At 40.3% G+C, this 20988-nt stretch overlaps 1 protein-coding gene across 8 annotated transcripts in view; it reads right to left on the minus strand.

The window, feature by feature from the left end:
* Positions 1–15051, minus strand: part of ARNT2 (aryl hydrocarbon receptor nuclear translocator 2) — a 164866-nt gene extending 149815 nt beyond the window's left edge. For all 8 annotated transcript variants that reach the window (XR_012776269.1, XR_012776268.1, XR_012776267.1 and 5 more), the window contains exon 1: positions 14820–15051. Coding sequence is in view for 4 of the 8 variants with exons in the window: in XM_075506195.1 (XP_075362310.1) it covers positions 14820–14850 (31 nt within the window). In the remaining 4 variants the exon portion in view is untranslated. The remainder of the gene's footprint in view (positions 1–14819) is intronic.
* Between the last annotated feature and the right edge of the window lie 5937 nt (positions 15052–20988).

A 20988-nucleotide genomic window follows, 5' to 3' on the forward strand; every position in this document is an offset into this window, starting at 1 on the left:
AGTCATTTTATGTGACCTGAGAGCCAATATCTCTTGATTCTTGACCATATTTTCTGTTAACTACAACAGAAGTCAGCTATCAGATTTCATGAGCGTGCAAGGCAGTATTTATGACTATAACTTTTAGTTCAAGTTGGAAGAACTTTACCAAGATATTTCTTAAATAATGAGCAGAGATGTTTTTGTGAATGAATTCATTCCTGGTCCCCTCTTATAATTGTTTCACATAAATATATCCTTATAATCCATTTTCATTGAGGTGGACAAGCACAGTAAGCATTGTGTAAGCTCACAGGTGCATTTATAAAATTTATCCTGAATTTAAAAATTTGAAAATCCAAGGAGCCAGACCAAGACAGAACTGGTATCTTGCACCTGACCTCCCTACTACAACAGAGCATGGGTCAATAACCAGGAGAATTCATCTCTGGTAGTCATCTTATTGAGCCAAGTCATGGAGGAGCTGGTAAGGAAGACCATGAAAGATCTGCACAAAGTATTTCTGAGGAAGTGGTGACTGTCAAACTACATCAGACTAAACCAACCACTACTGCTGGGCAGTGGCCCACGAGCTGCCCTGCAAGCCACTGACCACACTGGGGTCAAAGACCTGAGGCCCTTGTGACGCACCCACACATATGGAGACATCCACTCCCCATCAGCTGCAGAAAGCTCAGGAACAACATAGTCCAACTACAAAGACGTAAAATTTAGACCACTCTGATTTAAATTATTCATTGAAAATGACTTACTCATGTCCTTCAAATGCCTTTATTATTTATTACAAAGACTTTTTTTAAGTGTGCCTCGGAAGGGTATGTTAATTCTAAATTTCATTCAGAACAGCAACTTGTATTACCAAATACTTAATTATCAGTATATTTACAGTGTCCTTGGGCACTGTTGGGTAATCAGAATGCTATTGTTTTCATTAAACAGTATTTTACTGATAGCACTAATGACTTCAGTTCTGCTTGATCAACAAGCAAATGATGCTTATTTGATGTTATGATAATTAATTGGCCTTTCAGGTGTTTCCACATCCCAATTTATTACCAAGAACAAGAATATTTATGAGAAACACCCTAAAAAGAATATCACTACGCATCACAAAACAGGTTCTAAAAATAGGGTCTGGTTTAGTACTTCTCCCTTTCCTCACAATTTCTAATGCAACGTTCTCTGTCTAAAAATTGCAGGGGAAAAAAACCACATTTAACTCAATTTTGAAAACTCAGTCTGAGCCTTGCATATCAAACACTCAGTTCATTTTATCCCTTCCTAAACTTCCAGTAAGTCAAAGGAGATTTTCTGATTAACATTTCTTTTATTTTTTTTCTCTAGAGATAGGAGAAAACAGCTAACCTCACTTTCCCATAGCAGCGACAAGGATCAAAAACTTCACATGACTCAAACGAGATGTACAAGTGAACAGACTGCTTGTGTAATCTATTACTCCAAACCATTATTTTTCCAGACTCCAGGCCCAGTTTATGAAGCACTGTAGTCCAGCCTTCAGACCATGGAAAAGGGCTGTGGATAAGAAAATTCCAGAATCAAACCAAACTGGGCCTTGAAAAGCCACCTGAAAGGAGTACACCAGTCTTCGCACAACATTCAGCTGGCACCTATCAGAGATCTGGATGTGTTCAGTTTAACCTCCAGCAGAGGACAACTTTCAGAACATCTTCTGAAGTCTTAACTGCTCTGACCTATCAACCCATATTAGCAGCTACCCTCGTCTTTGAAGATGAGTTTCCCAAAACCTGAATTTTTCTGCAAGCAGAAAAAAGTTACAAATAAAGGTCTTAAGTGATTTTTCTACCTTTCACTGCCCCAGGATCATTAATTACACTGTTTAGAATATTCTGCCTTTTAGGTAATTTCACGTATTATATCTTTCATGTCTGCAAATAACAAAAAAAATAATAAAAGCCCACAGGCTTTTGGAAGTTCAAAGGCAGCTGCATTTGCATTTTTTGCATTACTTTCTAGAATTTTTCATTCCCACAAATACTCCAACTAGAACACCCCAACATTATGGCATAAGGGAAAGCTTCATAGGCATATAGTAAATACAAAATGCTGCTGTGCTCTGCTGCAGAAGATTCCTTAGTGTTACTTCATGTTTACTATACACCCAAGAATTTGTCATGAATTTTGGAACACTTTTTTCCACTTAACTTCTTCACAGAGCTATTTCCTGAACAGCATTTATAATACTAAATCTCATACCTTGCTTTTTAAAATTACCAATTTTAAAATAAGAGAGAAAATTATGTTTCCAGGTAAGCTCTGCTAGGCTTTCAAGAAGTGATCAGCTGTAATGGCCATGCTCTAACTGCTTTTTCAGAATTACAAAATACAAGAATTCACTGGATGTTCTACCAGGGAACTACTAAACAAATGAAAACATATAACAAAAAACCCATTATTTTTCCATGTCCCCTTATTCATATTAAACATGATTTGACATCCATTACAAGCCACTTGTTCCCAAAAGTATACAGACAGTTCTGTGGATACATCAAATACAGAAGTGAAGAACGATACTGAAAAAACCTCACTACAAACAAACTGGATGTTTGTCAAAAAACAAGCTGAGTATTTGTCTGTAAATATTGACCAAACTAAGTTTTTTGCTTTGATATTTGCTGACTGAAAAGCAGCACAGACAAGTATAAAGGACATATAAAACTACTCTGAATGCCAAACTTGGCGATCAGGTTCCAGCTACTACAGGGACTCTGCGCAACAAAGCAAACGACCGGTGGCAGCCAAATGCACTTACTAAGAAATCACCACAAATACTTTATCATTACGTGTCAACATTAGAAAGAATCATGATTTAATTTCTGGAAATGTGTGACAGTGATAGCTCATTGACTTGATTTAAAGAGCAGTTTGAGTTAACATACTAACCAAATACCCCATATAATGCATTTTCCTACTTTTTAAATTCAACTCTCAAACACACAACAAACACTTGAAAACTCTCTCATAATTTTCACTCTGTGTAACTGTATTTTTCATATAGTTTGATCATTTCTTTTGTGTATGAAGCAATGAATATCTTGCTCACACTCTTAATTCAAACAGTAACTGGCTGAGGACAAACTAATGTGTTTTCAAAGGCAAATTAAGTGACAGAAGCAACCATAAGTCAAGACAGCAAGAAATAAGTTGCAAAGCCTATATTAAGACTTTAAAGCTAGGTGGATCATTGGTAGTTCAGCACTGAAATAGCTATCCATTTATGCTCATGTGTATTTTGCCAAGACGCTTAAAAAGCACATTATCCCAACAACATACCTTTGTATAAAAAAAAATACAAATTAATGGTTATTCATGTGCCTGGAATAAATAATATCTGCTGTTTCCAAGGAGAAAGAAGCTGTATATTCTGCTTTTTTTAATCTCCTTTTCTTCAAAGGGAGAAAAAATCTTTGCTAATCCAACATAAATGTGGTTGCAATAAAAGTCTGTTATTAAAACATTATCAATTAGTAAATCATAATGAAAAAAAAAATATTCTCTGCTTCCTCCAGGATAGGCACTCTACAGTCTTGGACAAATATGTCATTTTATAACAGATGCATATGAAAAAAGCATCCCAGAATATATAGTCTTATAACCACAACATGCAAACTGGAGGTAAGGGAAATGGAAACAAAAATCAGATGACTTAACTGTGGCACAGGGATATTACTTGTCAGAGGTTAAGTAGGAAGTCTGCAGTAAACTTGAACCCTGTCCAGTGCCTGTACCACAAGACTGTCTTCTTTCCTGGTCAGGTCTCAGACATGAGATAGCCAGCCAGCAATAAAAGTGAAAAATGCAGGCAGCTTGTAACAGCCAAGAATTTTCCTGCACAGTGAGAATTTATGGGTCTCTGAAATTCTTACTCATAATTACCACAGTCATTTTAAATTTAGCAATGATGAAAGAACATTTTGCCCTTAAGACCATCTTGAAAAACCAATACCAACAAAGGGGCTTAGGTGGAGACACAATGAGGTCTGGAGCTGAACTCAGACAACATTATTAACCTCCACATGTAACGCTCTAAGAGATGGAGCCATGACTCTGTGTACCCTGAAACGTTTACCACATGTATGCCCTTCCTAGAGCAAAGTGAGGACTGGCATGCTGCCTATGTCTTAATTCAGTTCCGCCAAGGGCAGAAAGGCTTTTGCACATCATCAGTAGATAAGGCAGAACCAATTCCTTAATGTCATATCAACCTTTTCATCAAAGTAGTCAGATACTACTTTAGAGAAGGAATAAAAAGGCATGTGCCAGCTATGAGACTAATGAATAGTTTTCCTCAAGCAAAACATAATTCAGCATGCACTTCATGTTAATGTTCTTTCCACCCACTCACACATCTCCAACTGATTCTACTCAACCAAAATGCCAACAAGTAAAACCACCCATCTTTTAATTAAGGTATTGTACCCCAGCGCTAAGATTTTGTTTTACAGTGCCATCCTACAGCTGCTTAACCTTGAACATTACTTACATATTTACACGGCCTCCTTTTTTAAAACATGCACGGAACCTGGAAGGAGAAACACAAGTAACAAAAGGGAAAACTTTGGAGAGCAAAAGATATTCAGACTGGCAGGTTTCACTAAAATGTTAAAACCGATCATAAGCCTCAGTCCCATTTACAGTTCAGAACTGAAGGGCTTAAGAAGCAGAAGGACAACACCATTAAAAAAATAAGATTAAGTCTTGAGTCAGGAAAAAATTTGGAAACATATGATGTTAGCCTGTTTGAAGAGTGAAAGAGTATCAAGACATATTTAACCAGAAGACTACTACAGCTCAGAAAGGCACAGGTTCATTTGTTGTATGAGGAAGACAGAGTACAGCAAGTACAGAAGCACTCAGTTTAATTAAGAAGAAATAAAACCAACAGCTGTGATCATTCAAGAACCAAGCCTCAAGCCTGAATAAACTACAAGGAGCCCCAAAGACTCATATAAACCTATATACTTCACAATGCCCATCAACAACAAAGAAGGAAGAAAACTCTCTATTGATGTCTTATTCTGTAAGTATCCATAATGGAAATTTTATACTTCATTCCAAAATGTTTGTGATGGGCTATTTTTGAATAGGGGTTCCATGTAACACAAGTCTGATCTTGCACATTTTGTTCTTAGTGAGAATCCAGTCCATTATGTAACAAGAGAAACAGTTTCACTTGGAACAACCTTAACTCATAGATGCACAGAGCTTCTGGTAGAGACTCTACAGAGTCATTACACATTTTGTAAGGACTTGTGTAGGAACTGCAAAATTTGGATTCTGCAGGCCTCAACACATGGCATTTGGGGAAGACTGTCACATTCACTTAAGACATTCTTAATTCCAACAGTCCACTGTCCTCTTTGCTGGAGATCACCACCATGATGAGAGAGCCAGGAGACGAGGAGTCCTCAACACCTCCACTGCTAATGGTCATCACTCAGAGATGTAGCTCAAACCCACTCCATTAGCCTTAACCTACACCAGGACTGTGGTGCAGCCGAAGTGGAGCACAGTCCCTCATGCCCTTTCAGCACCATGGATGGTAACCTCCAAGAACCCGGCAGGCAGGAGGTCCTGGCCACAGCAGGAGGCATCGGTCCTTCTGCAGTGCAGATAGACACTTCTTCCATCTAAGCTATGCTTCATAGTCAATGAAGGTCTGAATACCCCCGAAGTTATTTTCACAGAAATTCTGGTCTGATAAGATGTCTACAAGAAAGGAGCTGACGAATAATTATTAGGACTTTAGTCCACCTTTGAAATGTGCCCATGCATTCAGAAAGTATTCTTATTTTCCAGTCCTCATAAGAGAGTTTGAAAATGCTCCTGTATTTTTCTTAGTGATGGTTCACTTGCTTTAATTTCAACAATGAAAATGCATACTTCAAGCCTTCACTGGTAAGCAAAAATACAATGCAGCTAAGATGCAATTGCTGTTCCCACAAACCTGATTGCACAGCAAATTAAACTTTTTTTTTTTTACATAAACCAGAAAAATTTTCTGTTTTACATTAAAACATCAGCAAAACAAATTAGCAGAGGAACATTTATCTTAGGAACACTGAAACCTTTACATAGCTCCAATAATTTGCCATTGTGTTCCTAAGGTTGCTGAAAATCTCATAAAAATAAAGTGAAGTTTTCATTATACAGCCTTGTTTTCTACTGGTCAAGCCACTACTCATTACAGAAAGTGCAGAGCATTTTCAGGGTGACAGAGCTATACACAGAAGGCCAGGCAATCTCTTAAGGGTGCTTTAAAAAGAAAAAAAAATCTGAGGAAATCATTGGTGTCCGCATATACTTTGACATGAACATGACCCACAGGAGTAGTCATCAGACTGACCTCTGTTTCCCCAAACTCTCTCACAGGGCCAGCCTCCACAGACTGCTGTAAAATGAGCTGCCTCTCAGTAGTTGGGAACATAAGAACTTAGCATTTCAAACCCAAGCTTTTCTAGCTAACAGTACTTTAGGTCTTTAAAGTTGAGCTCAAAACTGAGCTAGCAACTTTGCCCGCTGGACACAAAACAATGGAAATCCAGCTCATCTATGGCTGTATCGGCTCTGCAGTACCAACAGCAATAAAATTTTTTGTCAATAAACAGATCAAACATGACTCAGAGGGCAGTGACACACAGTAGCTAGTGCCATTTTATAGCTAATTTTATGACTATAATCCACTTTCCACAGCTACTGTTCCAATCAGTGCCTAGTTTCAGGGGTTGACTTCTGTCACATGTTGAGGGTCACTGTGCGTTGGGCAGATTAACCGCTTTCCATGTGACAGAACCTTAGCAAATTAAAATACTAGCCTCATACTGACATGCTGGTCAGCCACATAAGTTTACCAGCATGCCCCTGTTCAGGACATTACTGAATAACTTAGAGAGTCACGCCAGATGCAGTCTGTTTTTACTTATTGCAGTAGTATCTGGAGATTGGGGATGCACTCTGCAAAGCACCATCCAAATAACAGAAGACAATCTGCATTCTCAAAAGAATTAAACTGTAAGTTAAATAAGATCTGAGACTCCTGATGTGATCTATTCATAAGAAGTTACTTTAACTCTCCTTGCATTAAAAATAATCAGTTTTATCCTGAGTTTTAAAACCATTTCCAGTTCAGTTTGGTTTTCCATACAGATATTACAGGCAATACAGTTTTAAAAATACACGCATTGCAAGGGCACTTAGTAGCACCCAGATGTCCACCTACCTTTACTAACAGAAAGAGTCAGCAGTAACAAGTCCCTAAAATTATCTACTTGCATGAAATTGTGTTCTTGATTATTACTAGGAAAAGTACTGGAGACCATTTTTCAAAATCAGGCCTGTATATTCCATAGAAACAGGTTTTGCTTTTACCTCTGAGGAATACAAATATGCAGTGTTTTTGTTCTTTGCAGCTCAGTGATTTACTGGCATGCCTCTTCCCATAAAATATTTGCATATATCTGAGAGTCAAACTGTTCTGATACATTCTGTGTTTGCCAGGAAGTGAATGCTTCAGTTCAGTGTAACTGAACATTTAAACAAGGACAGGCACCAGGACAAATGGCAGTGTAATTAACATACCAATGAAGAGCCAGTTGTTAATTACTATCCATTTCAGGCATTTTGTATGAGCAACTTACCTGAAAAGCCTTCCCATCTGCATGCTGGCAAAGCCAGTAATTAAACAATTCAACACCCTTTTTGCTTGATTAGAGAAAAAATTATAATTATTTTATATTGTTCTATTTGTCACATGCAGTTGACATTTAGATGAGAAAAACTGCAGCAGCCCAAATCTAAACATTTGAAACAAGTGTTATGAGCTGTCCTTGAACAAAAAAGCAACATGTATACATCTAGGGCAGATGTAAGCTAATAGAGGCTCCTAATTTGAGCCAACTGATTATACCTTACAGTACCTGCTGGGTTACATGGAATGCAGTACAGTTGCTACTTATAACAGAAAAAGTACCACTTTTCTTCAAGGCGGACTTCAGACGCTATCTATAGAATTGAGTGTGAATTTATAAGCTGTTGAAAGACTTGGGAGTAGCACCAGTACAATGCCAGGATTCATTTACATTTAAACAACAGTAACTGAGAAGTCAATACATAGCTCAGCATAGCACCACAGTTAAAATATGGTAGTTAAAAAGCAGTTGTAAGAAAGGTAGAGGCACATAAGTAGAACGTAGGATTGAAACCATAGGAGAGAAATACTAAAAATAGGCAAAATGGAAATAAAAGCTGACAAAAAAGAGAGGAAGCAGAAAGTTTAGAAACATTCATCAATATGTAGAGTATCCAAAACAAAGGATTTCTCTTTCTCCATGTGCAGATGGCTTTGCCCAAGGAACACTAGCGTGCTTTGGGTACAAAAAAGGAAATTACATCTATCTTGAAAACAGCTTCTAGTTCATTACCCATAGCATGACTACGGCCATTAATCCACGTAAACAATAAAACCAAGATCCATTTGAAATTTTGACTATCCAAATTAAAGTTTGAATCAGCTCTTGTTAAAAAATTGGCATTCTATGTTTGGTACTGAAGTTTCAAACCATGTAACTTAGGTACTTTAAAGGCCATATTTTGCTGAGATCCTGTAACATTTTGTGACAAAGTAGTTCCTTCTGGAGTAGCCAAAAAGTGGGTATTTGGTCCATGTGGGTTTATTCAATCAATTACTTTTCATTTGGATTTTTATTTTAAACAATGGAAGATGATGAATGATTAATTTTTTGAAGTTTTTTCTTTGCTAACACTGTGCATCTATCTTATTTGGATTATAATCAGAAACTAACTAAAATGTACAAATGCAGCCTTATAAAATTTCTCTTTTCCTCATTTGACAGAATGATTGATACAGATCGGGTGACAGGAAATGCTTCACATCCAAACAAAGGAAATACTGTTAGTAAGAAGTAAACTGTACCAATTGCTTATACAGCAAGCACCCACTCAAGATTTCTGAAATTTCAAATTTTTTGCCTGTCCAGCAAACCTAATTTTTTGCTCAAATTATCTTACAGAATGGGTGAAGGAGCACCTCTATCTTTGCAGATTTCTTTCCTGCATAACCTTTGTTAAGCACACTCTGACAGTCAAGAACAGAATGTAGTTTGGGTTGGTATCTGCACTCTTCTGCACCCAAGGCAGTGTCTCTGCACTCCACAGTGCTGGCTAGACAGAACAGCTCATCCAGAGCTGATTCATCTATCTCTAAACACTGCTGGCCACCCAAAGACACTGTGCTATAGATAGACTGTAAAATCTGCCAGACATCTACAACAAGACCTGAGATCTAAATTCCCATGTCTTAAACTCAAGACCTCTCTTTCCCTTTTCTATTGCAAATTTTAATAACATTGTACCTTCTGCAGGTAGCACTGAATTAAGACATTTTTCATTCTTAGTTGTCAGTTATGAAGCAGTAAGCCCCCAAAAATTACCCTAAACGACACACATATCTTCACAAGCCATTTAAGCATAATCTCTGAATACATCTTCATAATGACAGGCCCATTTTTGTCCTCTTAATAACAATAATCACTACATCAACAGTGTTATTTTGCCTTGACTGTTTTGAAAAGGCTATTTTTTTTCCTTTGCTACCTAATCTCTATAGCAATTTTTCTTACTGGAAAGAAAAATCAGCAATACCATCTGGTATAACAGAAATCAGCAATCTCTGTTTGGTTTGCATTTTTATTAAGAGACACAGGAAAACATTATTCTATTTGAAAAAATATTTGGAACTAACCACAAGCTATATATACAAATTTTAAATAAATATTCCATGATAGAAGAGATATCCTGAAATGAAATCTTTTGTATGCCCTATATATTAGAAAAATGACATTTCTTCAATGCAAGTTACTGTTCGTTACACAGTCCTGAAGGACAAAACATTATCACAGAACAATTCAAGAGGCACTATCATCTCATACCACAATTTGACTGAAATAAGGGCCAATTCTGCAGTAAGAAAGATATGAAAATAAGAGAAGAGAAAGATCTGCAATTTAAACCTCCAATTAGCTAATGAGTGTTCCATTTTTGAGACCTTTGTTTTAACATTATCTTAGAAAGAAGGCTACTTTTTTGCATCCCAGAAACATCAGAGCCCATTATACACTAGAACACTCCATTTACTCCCTAGGATGCTGCTAAATTGATTTTGGAGTTTACTGGATAGTCTGTATCGTAATGAAGGGCAAAGCTGTTACTACTGTAGCAATAAAACACAACAACTCTTGGGCTCTGAGTTGAATAGACAATTTTGAAATCTAAAACACTGAAGTAGCTTTTTTTAATCACCAATTTCAAAGCTGTATGAAAGCTAAAGAAAAGAGTGGCCAGGTTGTCAACTTCAGAAAGCCAATTCCTTTGGGGAATATGGAACGGGCAGCATCAAGAAAACTTGTCCACAGCACTTAATATCTTAGTAACTTGAGTGCAAATGTAAGACTGGCTAACAGATGATTTGGTTCTCAGAAAGTCCGGCTGAAACAGGAGAATGATTTATCTCCACTTAACTCCCAAGTCAAACAAACATGTACAAACAAAACCAGCTCCCAGAACACAATGCACTTGCCTAAAACAACAGCCCAGATGCAGGGATGAGTTACAAGTTTTCACTGATATGACATAAAATTTGCTGTTAACTCATTACAAACTGAAAGTAAAGAGAGCTTATTTAATCATCTTTCTTCAAGCCCAATTTTTTTATGTCTTGGATTAGCCACAGGCTAAAAGTACCCCCTGTGAGCTACTGTGGTTGTAATAGTAATGTCTTAAGCCACAACAACTCCTTTTTCTCATGGTCCACCACCTCTCTCTGTCTCAACACATCTCTAGTAGATGCCCTTCTGGGGACATATTGTTCTCCATACCTTTAGACTTCAGGCTCTCTGCTTAAAAAGAAATCATTAAAGGAGCTTTAGTGATTATGAGAACAACCCAGTTACTATTTTTTTTTCAATTAAATATAAGAATACAATCCTAAAGATTCATAAAATCTTAAAATTAAGCCAAAAATGCATCCTAAGGGATCTGCCCTCTAGTGTAACTCTAGATAAACTCTGAAATCTCATGATTTCTTCTAACTCGACTTAAGAGTTTGTGGCATTCGGCAACACATCTGTGGGTACTAGGCAGGGTGGCCCTTCCCTCTAGGGATGCCTCACCAGGAAGAGCTGAAAGGATACAACCAGTTCATTTCACATCACCTGACCACGGCAGAAAGTTGCCGCTCTGGGACCATCCATCAGACTGAGCCAGGCTGGAACTCGTCACCCAAGACCAAGTAACATCTCAGAAAAGAAAATGCTGAATGCATTAAGAGTTTTATGCCTTCATCCCAACTTGGCTAATACAAGAATCACCATATCATGTACTGCACCGCAAGTTAAGCAAAATTTGACCCCAAAGTAGCAACAGTTATGGACAAGTTTGCCTTCCAAAAATATATAAATTTAAAACAGACATGGCACTAAGTTACTTTGCTGCAAGCAGTAATTTATGAAATGCTTGTTACACCTCCACAATTTTTTTGTTCTTAAATCCCATTTAATATGCCAATCTTATTTCAGGAGGAAATAAATTAACTCTGATGCTTTGTGCCAATGCAGATGAGCTTCCCACACACCTGTATCGTGTTTCACACTTCAGTTAGTCATCCAGATTACGAAAAACGAACAAAGTACTTCTAACCAGCTCCCATTTCCAAGGTTAAGCATGCGGGAGGAGAAAGGAGAAAGAAAGAAGACTATCTCACAGAGCCCCTCTAGTTTTGTCAGTGCGATGTCTAGTTGCAGCTATGGACAAACACCTTCACCAAAAAGAACTATTGGTTTAGATCTAACACAGCCCAGGAAGCCCACAAAGGTGGCCTTACCCCCCCCATGATTCAGTCCCTGATACCGCAATTCCTGTGAGCCCTAGCCAGAACAGGCTGCAAACTGCTCCTGTTCCCATGAATTTTCATAACTCAAACTCTCCATTAAAAAAAGGTCAGTGGGAAAGTGGATAAACCTGTATCTAACATGAGAGAAAAGATGATGCTGCAGAGCAGTGCATGGTTCTGTACCAGGAGATCCCACACTGAAAGACTTTCCCATCCAGAATTACAGAACACCCAGCTTCTCTGTCTCTGCTAATCCCCATTCCACTATCTAGAATATGACTAAAATCACATATATTTGTATTGTGGTAGCTGCAAGTTAATGTCCTGCCTAAATTATCAACTGTTATTAGAACCCTAGACAATTGCTTAATAAAAATTTAATCATATTGTAATTTCTAATCATCGTTAAAGATGCTTAACAAATTAATCTCCCTATTGTGCTCCCCCAACATCGTGGATCAGAAAGTCAACTGGCGTAAGGCAGCACAGCTTCACCAATACTAATAGGGCTACTTTCATGTTACTCCAGCTGAGGATCTGGCCCCAAGAGAAAATAGGAGTATTAAAATCCTCTCGCTACAGCTTTCAATTGTTTCTCTGCACTGCTTTGCAGTTAATCCAAAAAAATAACAAAAGCAACAGATTATGACTTTAAAAAAAGCATAGCATAAATCAAGGTATTTCATGCAGCTCTCTATCTTCTGCTGTCCCTGGTAGAGCAAACACAGCACTACGCTACAGATCAAAGGTCTCCTCTCCTCACCTCTTCACAGCTCAAAAACTCCTCATTTTGACTTCGTCCATGCATAGCTACATTTGTCTGACAGCAACGCTCACGCACAGAAAATGTGGGAGGATCATTAACAGCCAGTGAGTTTGTCTTTCAGATCAGATCTGTTCCAACTGCCTAGACGAGGAGTGAAATGATGCTCTGTAACCTCAGCCTTGCAGAAGTAAGTATTGGTTCACTTCAGGAAACCAACACGTTTCCTCATCCTTCCGGTGGACCGGCAGTCTGTGCTTAAGAGTGTTTGAGGACCACACTGCAAATCAACTTTAACTGTGTCAGATCGTTGCACAGCGATGCATACAGCCAACGCACTTGGCTCTCATTTCCCTCATATGATTTTATGTTTCTTCAATAATCCCATAGCAGTCTCTAAATGCACAAAGTGGTCACAGGAGAACAACTGTGAAGCCCTACTCTGAGGCTGCTTTGCGGTGCGTGCATACCATACCTCCTGCAACCACATCTTTTTGTGGCTTCAGCTGCAGGCTGGTGAAAACAGAATTCGGAAACGGTTGGTGCAAAAGGGGACCAGGCTCTACTGTAATTCAGTGGTTTCAGCATAGACCTCTGAGTGGTCAGACTGTTCCTTCAGTGCATAGCTTGGAGGAGCAGAGAGGAGAATGGTAAACCAAATCTAAGTCAAAAAAGGCTGCTCATATCCTACTTTGTCCGCAAAACAGCAGACACCGATTCTAGCTATGTGTGCACGCAATGAAACTCTCCATTATCATGCGCGGCATGGCATCCTGGAAGCTAAATAACATTCATTTAATAACCTTCCATTAAATATTGATTTTCATTTAATATGTAGAATTCTGATATTAAAACTTAATCTGATTGGCAAAGATCTGTTCCTGCTTACTTTATTGACACTTACTGAACCAAATTAATTGTTTATATCATAATATTTACTCTCAGTATGACAACTACATGACCAACTGCAGCAGAATTTAATCTGAAGAACAACCTTTAAACATTAGTTGGTGTTAAGCAAGCCCTTAATTGTCATAACTGAACCCAACTCTACAAAAAAAATACAGAAGGTTATCACATATTAAAACAAGTAAAAGTAGAATCCACCTTTGATAAAAATATTCTTCATTAGTATTGAGCCCAGTGCAAGATCAGTTGTCCCACTTATTTTTAGTGTCAGATACTTGTTAATCCAACACTAAGTTGATCCAAGTACTTCTCCAAAATAGGTTCTATGCCATTTCATCCAAACCCATTTTATTCCATCGCGCACTCAACAAAATAGACGTTGCATCTCACAGACACGTAACGTATCGTCAGGGAATGTCTTCCCTCACGAAAAATTCATAGAGAAAATTTAGGAAGTTTTTTCTCTCAATAAATGTAGTATTAACAGAAAGTATTTATTGCATCCTTTGGCAAGAAAATAAACACATGGCAGGGACCCTGCACACACTGAGGTGCCCTCGGTCAGTTCGACACCCTGTTTTGGTTCCAAGCAATGCTTCGCAAGCCGGTTTTGCTTCCCGACAATAAACCTGGCCAATTTACAGGCAGGAAAAGCAAATATTCTTACAGATTCCCAGGGCAAGACACAGGTCTGCACGGTGCAGCCGAAACCCGCTGCCCCACTGCCACCCTTCCCGCCCGGCTTCGGCAGGGCAAAGCGTCCTCTCTCTTTTTCCTGCCATATGACCGCGTATGCTTATGCAAAACTCTTCATTTCTGCAGTGCCTACACCCAACGGCAACAACCCGGAGTGAGAGGCGGCAGCCGGACTCCTGCAGCCTGAGAAACCCGCCAAGGGCTCCCGGCTCTCTGCCTCGACGCGGTCCCAGGGCGGCTCCTCGCCCGGGGCGGCCCGGCTCTCCCCGCCGCCGGCGTCGCGCCCCCTCCGGCCCGCAGCCAGCGGCCCCCGCCAACCCGCGGGACGAGCACGGAGGCGCAAGGGAGAGCGGCGGGGGCTGCCCGCCCTCATGGCTGCGAGGACCGCACCGTCCCCAGGGGCGGGTGTGTGCCTACGGCAGGGGGGGACGTGTTGTGCGGCGGGGCCACATGGGGCGAGACGGACTCCCTGCAGCGCAGGGGGCGACGGCAGCAGCAGCTACTCACCGGGAGGGTTTACCGCCGCCGGCGTTGCCATCTTGTCTCTGAGAAGAATTAAGACAAATGCAAGAGGGGAGGAGGGATGCTCTGAGCAGCCCGGGGGAGGCGGGGGAGGGGAAGGCAGCCGGCGCCAGGGCGGGCGGGCCGGGAGGCGCGGGGGCGGCGGGCTGCTCCCGCCCCGGGGCCCGGCGGTGGCGCTCCCCGCTCCGTGCGGGGCGGCCCAAGATGTCCGATGGCCCCCGCGCCGCGTCTGCTCATGCGCCGCGCTCAGTGAGCATGTGCCGGGCGGCCGCACATGTGCGCTGGGCCCGCGTCCGCCGGCGCCCGGGCGGGACCCCCCCCCCGGCGTCTCGTCCGAAAGTACCGGGGTGAACGTGCCCTTCGCCCCGGTCCCAAACCAGCCGCCCCCCTCGGGGCTCGAACCGGCGGCCCCACTGCGCGCGGCTCCTCACAGGGCGCGAACTCCCCTGAGGGAGAGGTCTCTGGCGGAGGCCCGCGCGCGGGCGAGAGGGGCGCGGGGTGGCGGTTGGAGTGCTGCCCGCCTCCCCCAAAACTGAGGGGTGATGGTTGGGGTGCTGCCCGCCGCCCCCAAAACTGAGGGGTGATGGTTGGGGTGCTGCCCGCCGCCCCCAAAACTGAGGGGTGATGGTTGGGGTGCTGCCTGCCGCCCCCAAAACTGAGGGGTGGCGGTTGGAGTGCTGCCTGCTGCCCCCAAAACTGAGGGGTGATGGTTGGTGTGCTGCCTGCCGCCCCCAAAACTGAGGGGTGGTGGTTGGGGTGCTGCCCACTGCCCCCAAAACTGAGGGGTGATGGTTGGGGTGCTGCCTGCCGCCCCCAAAACTGAGGGGTGATGGTTGGGGTGCTGCCCGCCGCCCCCAAAACAGAGAGGGGGAGGTTGGGGTGCAGCTTACCACCACGCAAAACTGAAGACCCCGCTGAGGGGATGCAGGAGGGGAACTGTTAGACAACATTACTGCCATCCCTGTCGTCCCCAGACGATGACATCCCTTCTCCCCTGAGGGAGATGTCCTCTGGGAGATGGAAGTGGGACGAAGCTCCGTGAGTCTGTGCACCTCCAAGGCTTCCCCCGCTCAGGGTCCAGGAGTGCTGTTTGTGTGGGTCCTTGGGATCAAGACACGTGCTGACATGGGCCTGGCGTTCAGCTCCATCAATCGTGAAGTGAGCCCTAGAGCTCTTGGGGGGGACAGAGGAGCCGTGGTGTCATCTTCACGTTACAAATACACTAAGCATACGTCTGACTGTAAGATGGAGGACTTTGTGCTTCAAATGGATAGTGCTATACAGAAACATCTTAGTCCTTTGTTAATAATACCAATTTCCTGGAATGACAAAGGAAAATGTAATAACTCTTGGAGTTCTTTAAAAAAATACCCAAGAATTTACCCACAGAATGACAGGTCATATACCCACAGAATGAGAGGTCATTCTGTGCTCCTCGGGGTGAAGTATAGGAATTGTATCACATCCCTCTGAAAAGAGTGGTTTACCTCACACTATGCTCACATTCAAGCTAAGGAGTGCAACTGAACAACTGATCCTTTGTAACGCACTCGGCTCACATTTTAAGGCTTTCCATTACAAACACAAGGACTAAAAATACACTTCCAATGAAATCTGAGATTTTTCTCATAATCTCATAACTGAGGTCTTTAAGAAAAAAAACCCCTCAGTGTCACAGAATTAACAAACTGCAAGATTTGTGAAAAGCCACCTGTGTAATGCTGCAGCAGTCACGTGTAGTATGTATGTAATACTGGAAAAAAACATATATTTCGATGGCTTTTTCACACCCCGGGAATGCTATGAAGGCCTGTTAATCTTTAAACGCCTCCCCATGGCTGTGCTCAGTTGCCCTGAACAGCCCTGCAGAAGTTAATGTAAGCACTCAAAATGAAAAGTTGCAAATCAATCCCTTGCTTTGCTGAATAAGTAACCTGAAACAGTTTAGCCATTAAGATGTAAATTGGCAGAAAGATGGAGAAAGCATGGAGGCTGTGTTTACTCATTTCCTGTAGATGAGTTTAATCAGAGTAGCATTAAATGCTCCTGCTTATCTAGAAACTTTACTTTATCTTTGATTTATTGTGCTTTTGCCTATCAGATGGTGAGCTGTTTTTCTAAGCATCTTACTGCTTTAGTGCCTCCTGATGCTGCGAAGTTTTGGATGCTCAGCAGGCATTCTTAATTCTTATCTTAAGGCATTTACCCTGCTAATACTAGCAGATTGTGTTAATATCAGCAATTTTGTAAATGCGGCTTATTTTCACTCAGATAAAACTATGCTTCTGTGATTTTAGAGAACCTTGGTCACAGTATTTCTAGATTCTTACCTTTAATAAGGAAAGCAACGTTCAGAGTAGCTTACCCTGCTGCAGGAAACAGGGCATAGCTCAATTCCTTTAGGTTTCTGCGAAGTCTAATTGCACAAGTCATACTGCTTGTGAAAGCTTTTCCATGAGCCTCCGTTATGTCAAGTTACATACATGCATAAAGGTTAAAAGGCCAAACCCCTAATACTATAATGTTAGTAAAATACCTTATAAAACCATAATTTGTAGCATTGGACACTTCTGAAGTGTCCTCTGAGGGCTTTTACAAGTATTCATGGGTTAAGCCTTATCCCTAACCTATCAGAAAAGCATTAATATTTCTGATTTCATTTCTGTTTTAAAGATAAGGAAGCCACCCTGGAAGAAACAAACCCAGAGAGATCTGACAGTGCGCTATCATAGCTTTCGACAGACGTATGGAATAAGTCAAACAACAACTGAATATAAACCAATGAAATCACTCAACTGTGTGTGCTGTCCCCTTGCGTAATATCCCATGAGACATTAGATTAGCCCAGAAAGAGCACATTACAGCCAGTGTATTTGATATTGTGCTCCACCTAAATACGACCTTAGGGCTTAGAATGGAACACATTCTGTCAAATCTACTGTGATTCAGACATAATTATGCAAATAAAGCTTCTTTTCTTTTTTGTTTGGTGTGAGCTTTGTTGATTCGCTCCGTTCAGTTCCACACGCAATTCTTTGTTCACTTAAATAGATTGAGAAATGAGATTGATTTTCTCTCCTCCTCATCTTCTCTATCTGAATAGGCAGTATTAGCAGGGTCTTTGAGAATCCTTGAAACAATCCATAAATGAACTATTCTCTGTTTATCTGTAATAAACTACTTCCTTGCTAACTCATTCTGAGCCTTTCCATATCTGTGGTGAGATCTGTAACACTGGTAACTGAAGAGACAAACCATCACTGCTCTTAGAATTATGTTCTAGTAATGGTGGAAATGCATACTCTGTGTTTTACTTTTGCTGTAATACAAAGAACACATACACAGTAAAGCATGAAATCAATCTAGTTACTGAATTCATGTTTCTCCAAGTTCATGCCAAGCTGTGTACCTTGAAAGCCTAATTCCTATGGAATGGGCTTCCTCACAACAAAAGCAGGGACAGCACTGGGCTCTACCCTTGCACTTGCTGAGAGATTTAACAGTGCTATATCAATACCAAGCGCAAAATATAACGCACGTGCAGGATAGCAATATGCAAAATTTTTACTGTTCATGTGGCACAACAGGGGGTGCTTCACTTACCATATTAATATAATTACAAACAAATGTTGACATGATGTGTAGCAACAGGAAAGTAAACGAATTAAGAAAAGTGATTTTTATCTCAATCTTTTTATTATGTACCAGAGAATGTCTGTTAGGTGTCTTTACAATGATTGTTTCCAATTTAGAGGGCTATTATCACTGATACTAGCGCTCAGCATACGTGTGTATTCTGCATCTTGGCACTAGAAGTAGATCAGTTGAGCACTGCAGCATACTACTTTTCATTAATGCCTTTCCTTTGAAAGTTCAGCACTGGCCTGCAAATTGGAAAACCTGAACTTGTACCTTTCTATGTGTTTTCATCCCATGCCATGCACTAATAATTTCTAAAAGATTTTTATTTCTTTTAAATAAGGAAAAGTTGGGGTTTTTTTATTATTTCCTTTGAAAAACATGAAGTCTTTCCAAAAAGGTTTACACCATGTGAATAAGTAAAGTCCAGAAACAAAAATCACAAAAGAAAAAGGTAATAAATTGAAGCAAATGAGAGTATATGTTCAGTGTAAAAATGGATAAAAAAGGTCTTTGGCTTTTCTTACCAATTTATGACAATTCCACTTTAACAGAATTGAAAATCAAGGTCTGAAACCTTGAACCTACACTTCCCCAGTAGAATTTTCTTTTCTGGGGACATGAAGAAGCTAAGTGAAGTTTCAGACATTTTAATCCTGTATAATCAAAACCAGGGACATTTTAATAAAGTTGCATACTTTAATAAGACCTCCCAGCTACATTCTTTGATCTGTGTTTCCATTGTAATTGAGTTAATATATTGCACCCAATTCATCCAAAAGTCTTGGATAGTTTGGAACGAGTATGATATATGTATATTAAGCAACCCCATCCACCCACGTACTCGGAACTGGAACATTACATGCCCTTTTTAAATTTGTTTCGTCACGTATGGATGACCACACTTGCCTAAATAAGCTATAGAGAAAATGATGAAATTTAAAACATGAACTATCATAGGAAGGTCTTAAAAGCATTTGTTAAGGAAATTACAACCTTGTTCTTTAAACTGTCCCATATAATTTAAGAGAAAATTGTATTCTTCCTATAAAATGCAATAAAATACCTTGATAAGAATGTGGAAGTTATACTAATCTCCATTCAGTCCTGGAGGTATAGAAATGTAATTTCTATGATGTTCTCTACAGTTATTGCTGTTACATTCTGCAGTGCTTCTCCTTTAGGGAAAATGACATTGAATATTAGAGAAACCCTCCTAAAGGTGAAATGTCTGTGGCAGAAGTCCTCTTACCTAAGAAATGTAACCGAGATCAGACAAGTATTCCTATGCTAGTAAACGTGTGGACTAGGAACCAAACATGGAGGCATCTTTCATCTCTTAAGTTCAGCTCTAACATTTCAAGCTTCTTCTAAGTTTGTATAAATTTAACCACGTATTAACAAATGAAATTTAAACAATGAAACTTGATTATCAAGCCTAAGAGAGGAATAGCTGGTGCAAACACAAACACATAATGTTTACTAAGCAGATTTTATTTTATTTCTTGATATTAACATCACTCACTGGAAGAAGCAGTCCCAACAATAGACACCATTAAGCTGATAGAGGCTGTTGGTGGTTACCTCAGGCAGAACTGACCACATAGCATATGGCAATATAGGTTTCACAGTGCATACCTAATTATATCCCTGAAACCATTCTGTGAAGCAACTGGGTAAAAAACAAAAAGCTATAAATGATACTGGTCTACTTACCAAAACCCCAAGACATGAACAAAAAGATAGATCCCAGAAATAGCACTGGGGCCTGAATCAGCAAACTGACACAGAGATCAGAACTACATGAGTAAAGCCTTTTCCCTTAAAATGCCACATTTCTCACCTTGAAATAAAATAAATGCTTATTGATTTGAAGGGATGTGTTTCTGGTATATTATAATCAGGATATTATCATTTGAAGCATGAGGTGAGTGAGACCTCTTGGGTTGGAGACATAGAAATGAAATTCCAAGTCACTAGACAGTCCTGAACATCTTTATCCCTTTCCACCTTCAGAAATAAGGGCCTGAGCTAAATTCTGCAGAAACAAATATGCACATTACTATCACCTCCAGCAAGATGAAGGCTTGCTTTAACAATTCTGCCACTGTGTGACATCCCTCCAACTCGTTAGCCCTATAATACTAGCTGGAGTAAAAAATTAGTCAGTTTAATAAAAACCAGAGCTGGTCTTTTGGGTGGAAAAAGGGCCTTTTTTCACTCACTGCTCAGGGTGGGACCAAACTGCCAATTTCCCAGATTCCTGCTGCCCCATCTGCTCTATTACAAAGCCTATGAATGCAATAAAATGTAAAGATTCAAGTAATGTAACCTCCACACGTCTTGACAAAAGTATTTCATTTCTTGGTTCACGATTTCTAGGTTTACAACAATATTTCTAGAATTGATCTGTCTATAATCCACAAAAGATTGATACATTCTGACATACAATAAAACTAATGGTAGCACTAGGACACGTTTACATTTATGGCAATGCAGTTTGAAAAGTATACTT

Source organism: Mycteria americana, chromosome 6 (assembly GCF_035582795.1).
Source record: "Mycteria americana isolate JAX WOST 10 ecotype Jacksonville Zoo and Gardens chromosome 6, USCA_MyAme_1.0, whole genome shotgun sequence".
Classification (NCBI taxonomy): Eukaryota; Metazoa; Chordata; class Aves; order Ciconiiformes; family Ciconiidae; genus Mycteria; species Mycteria americana.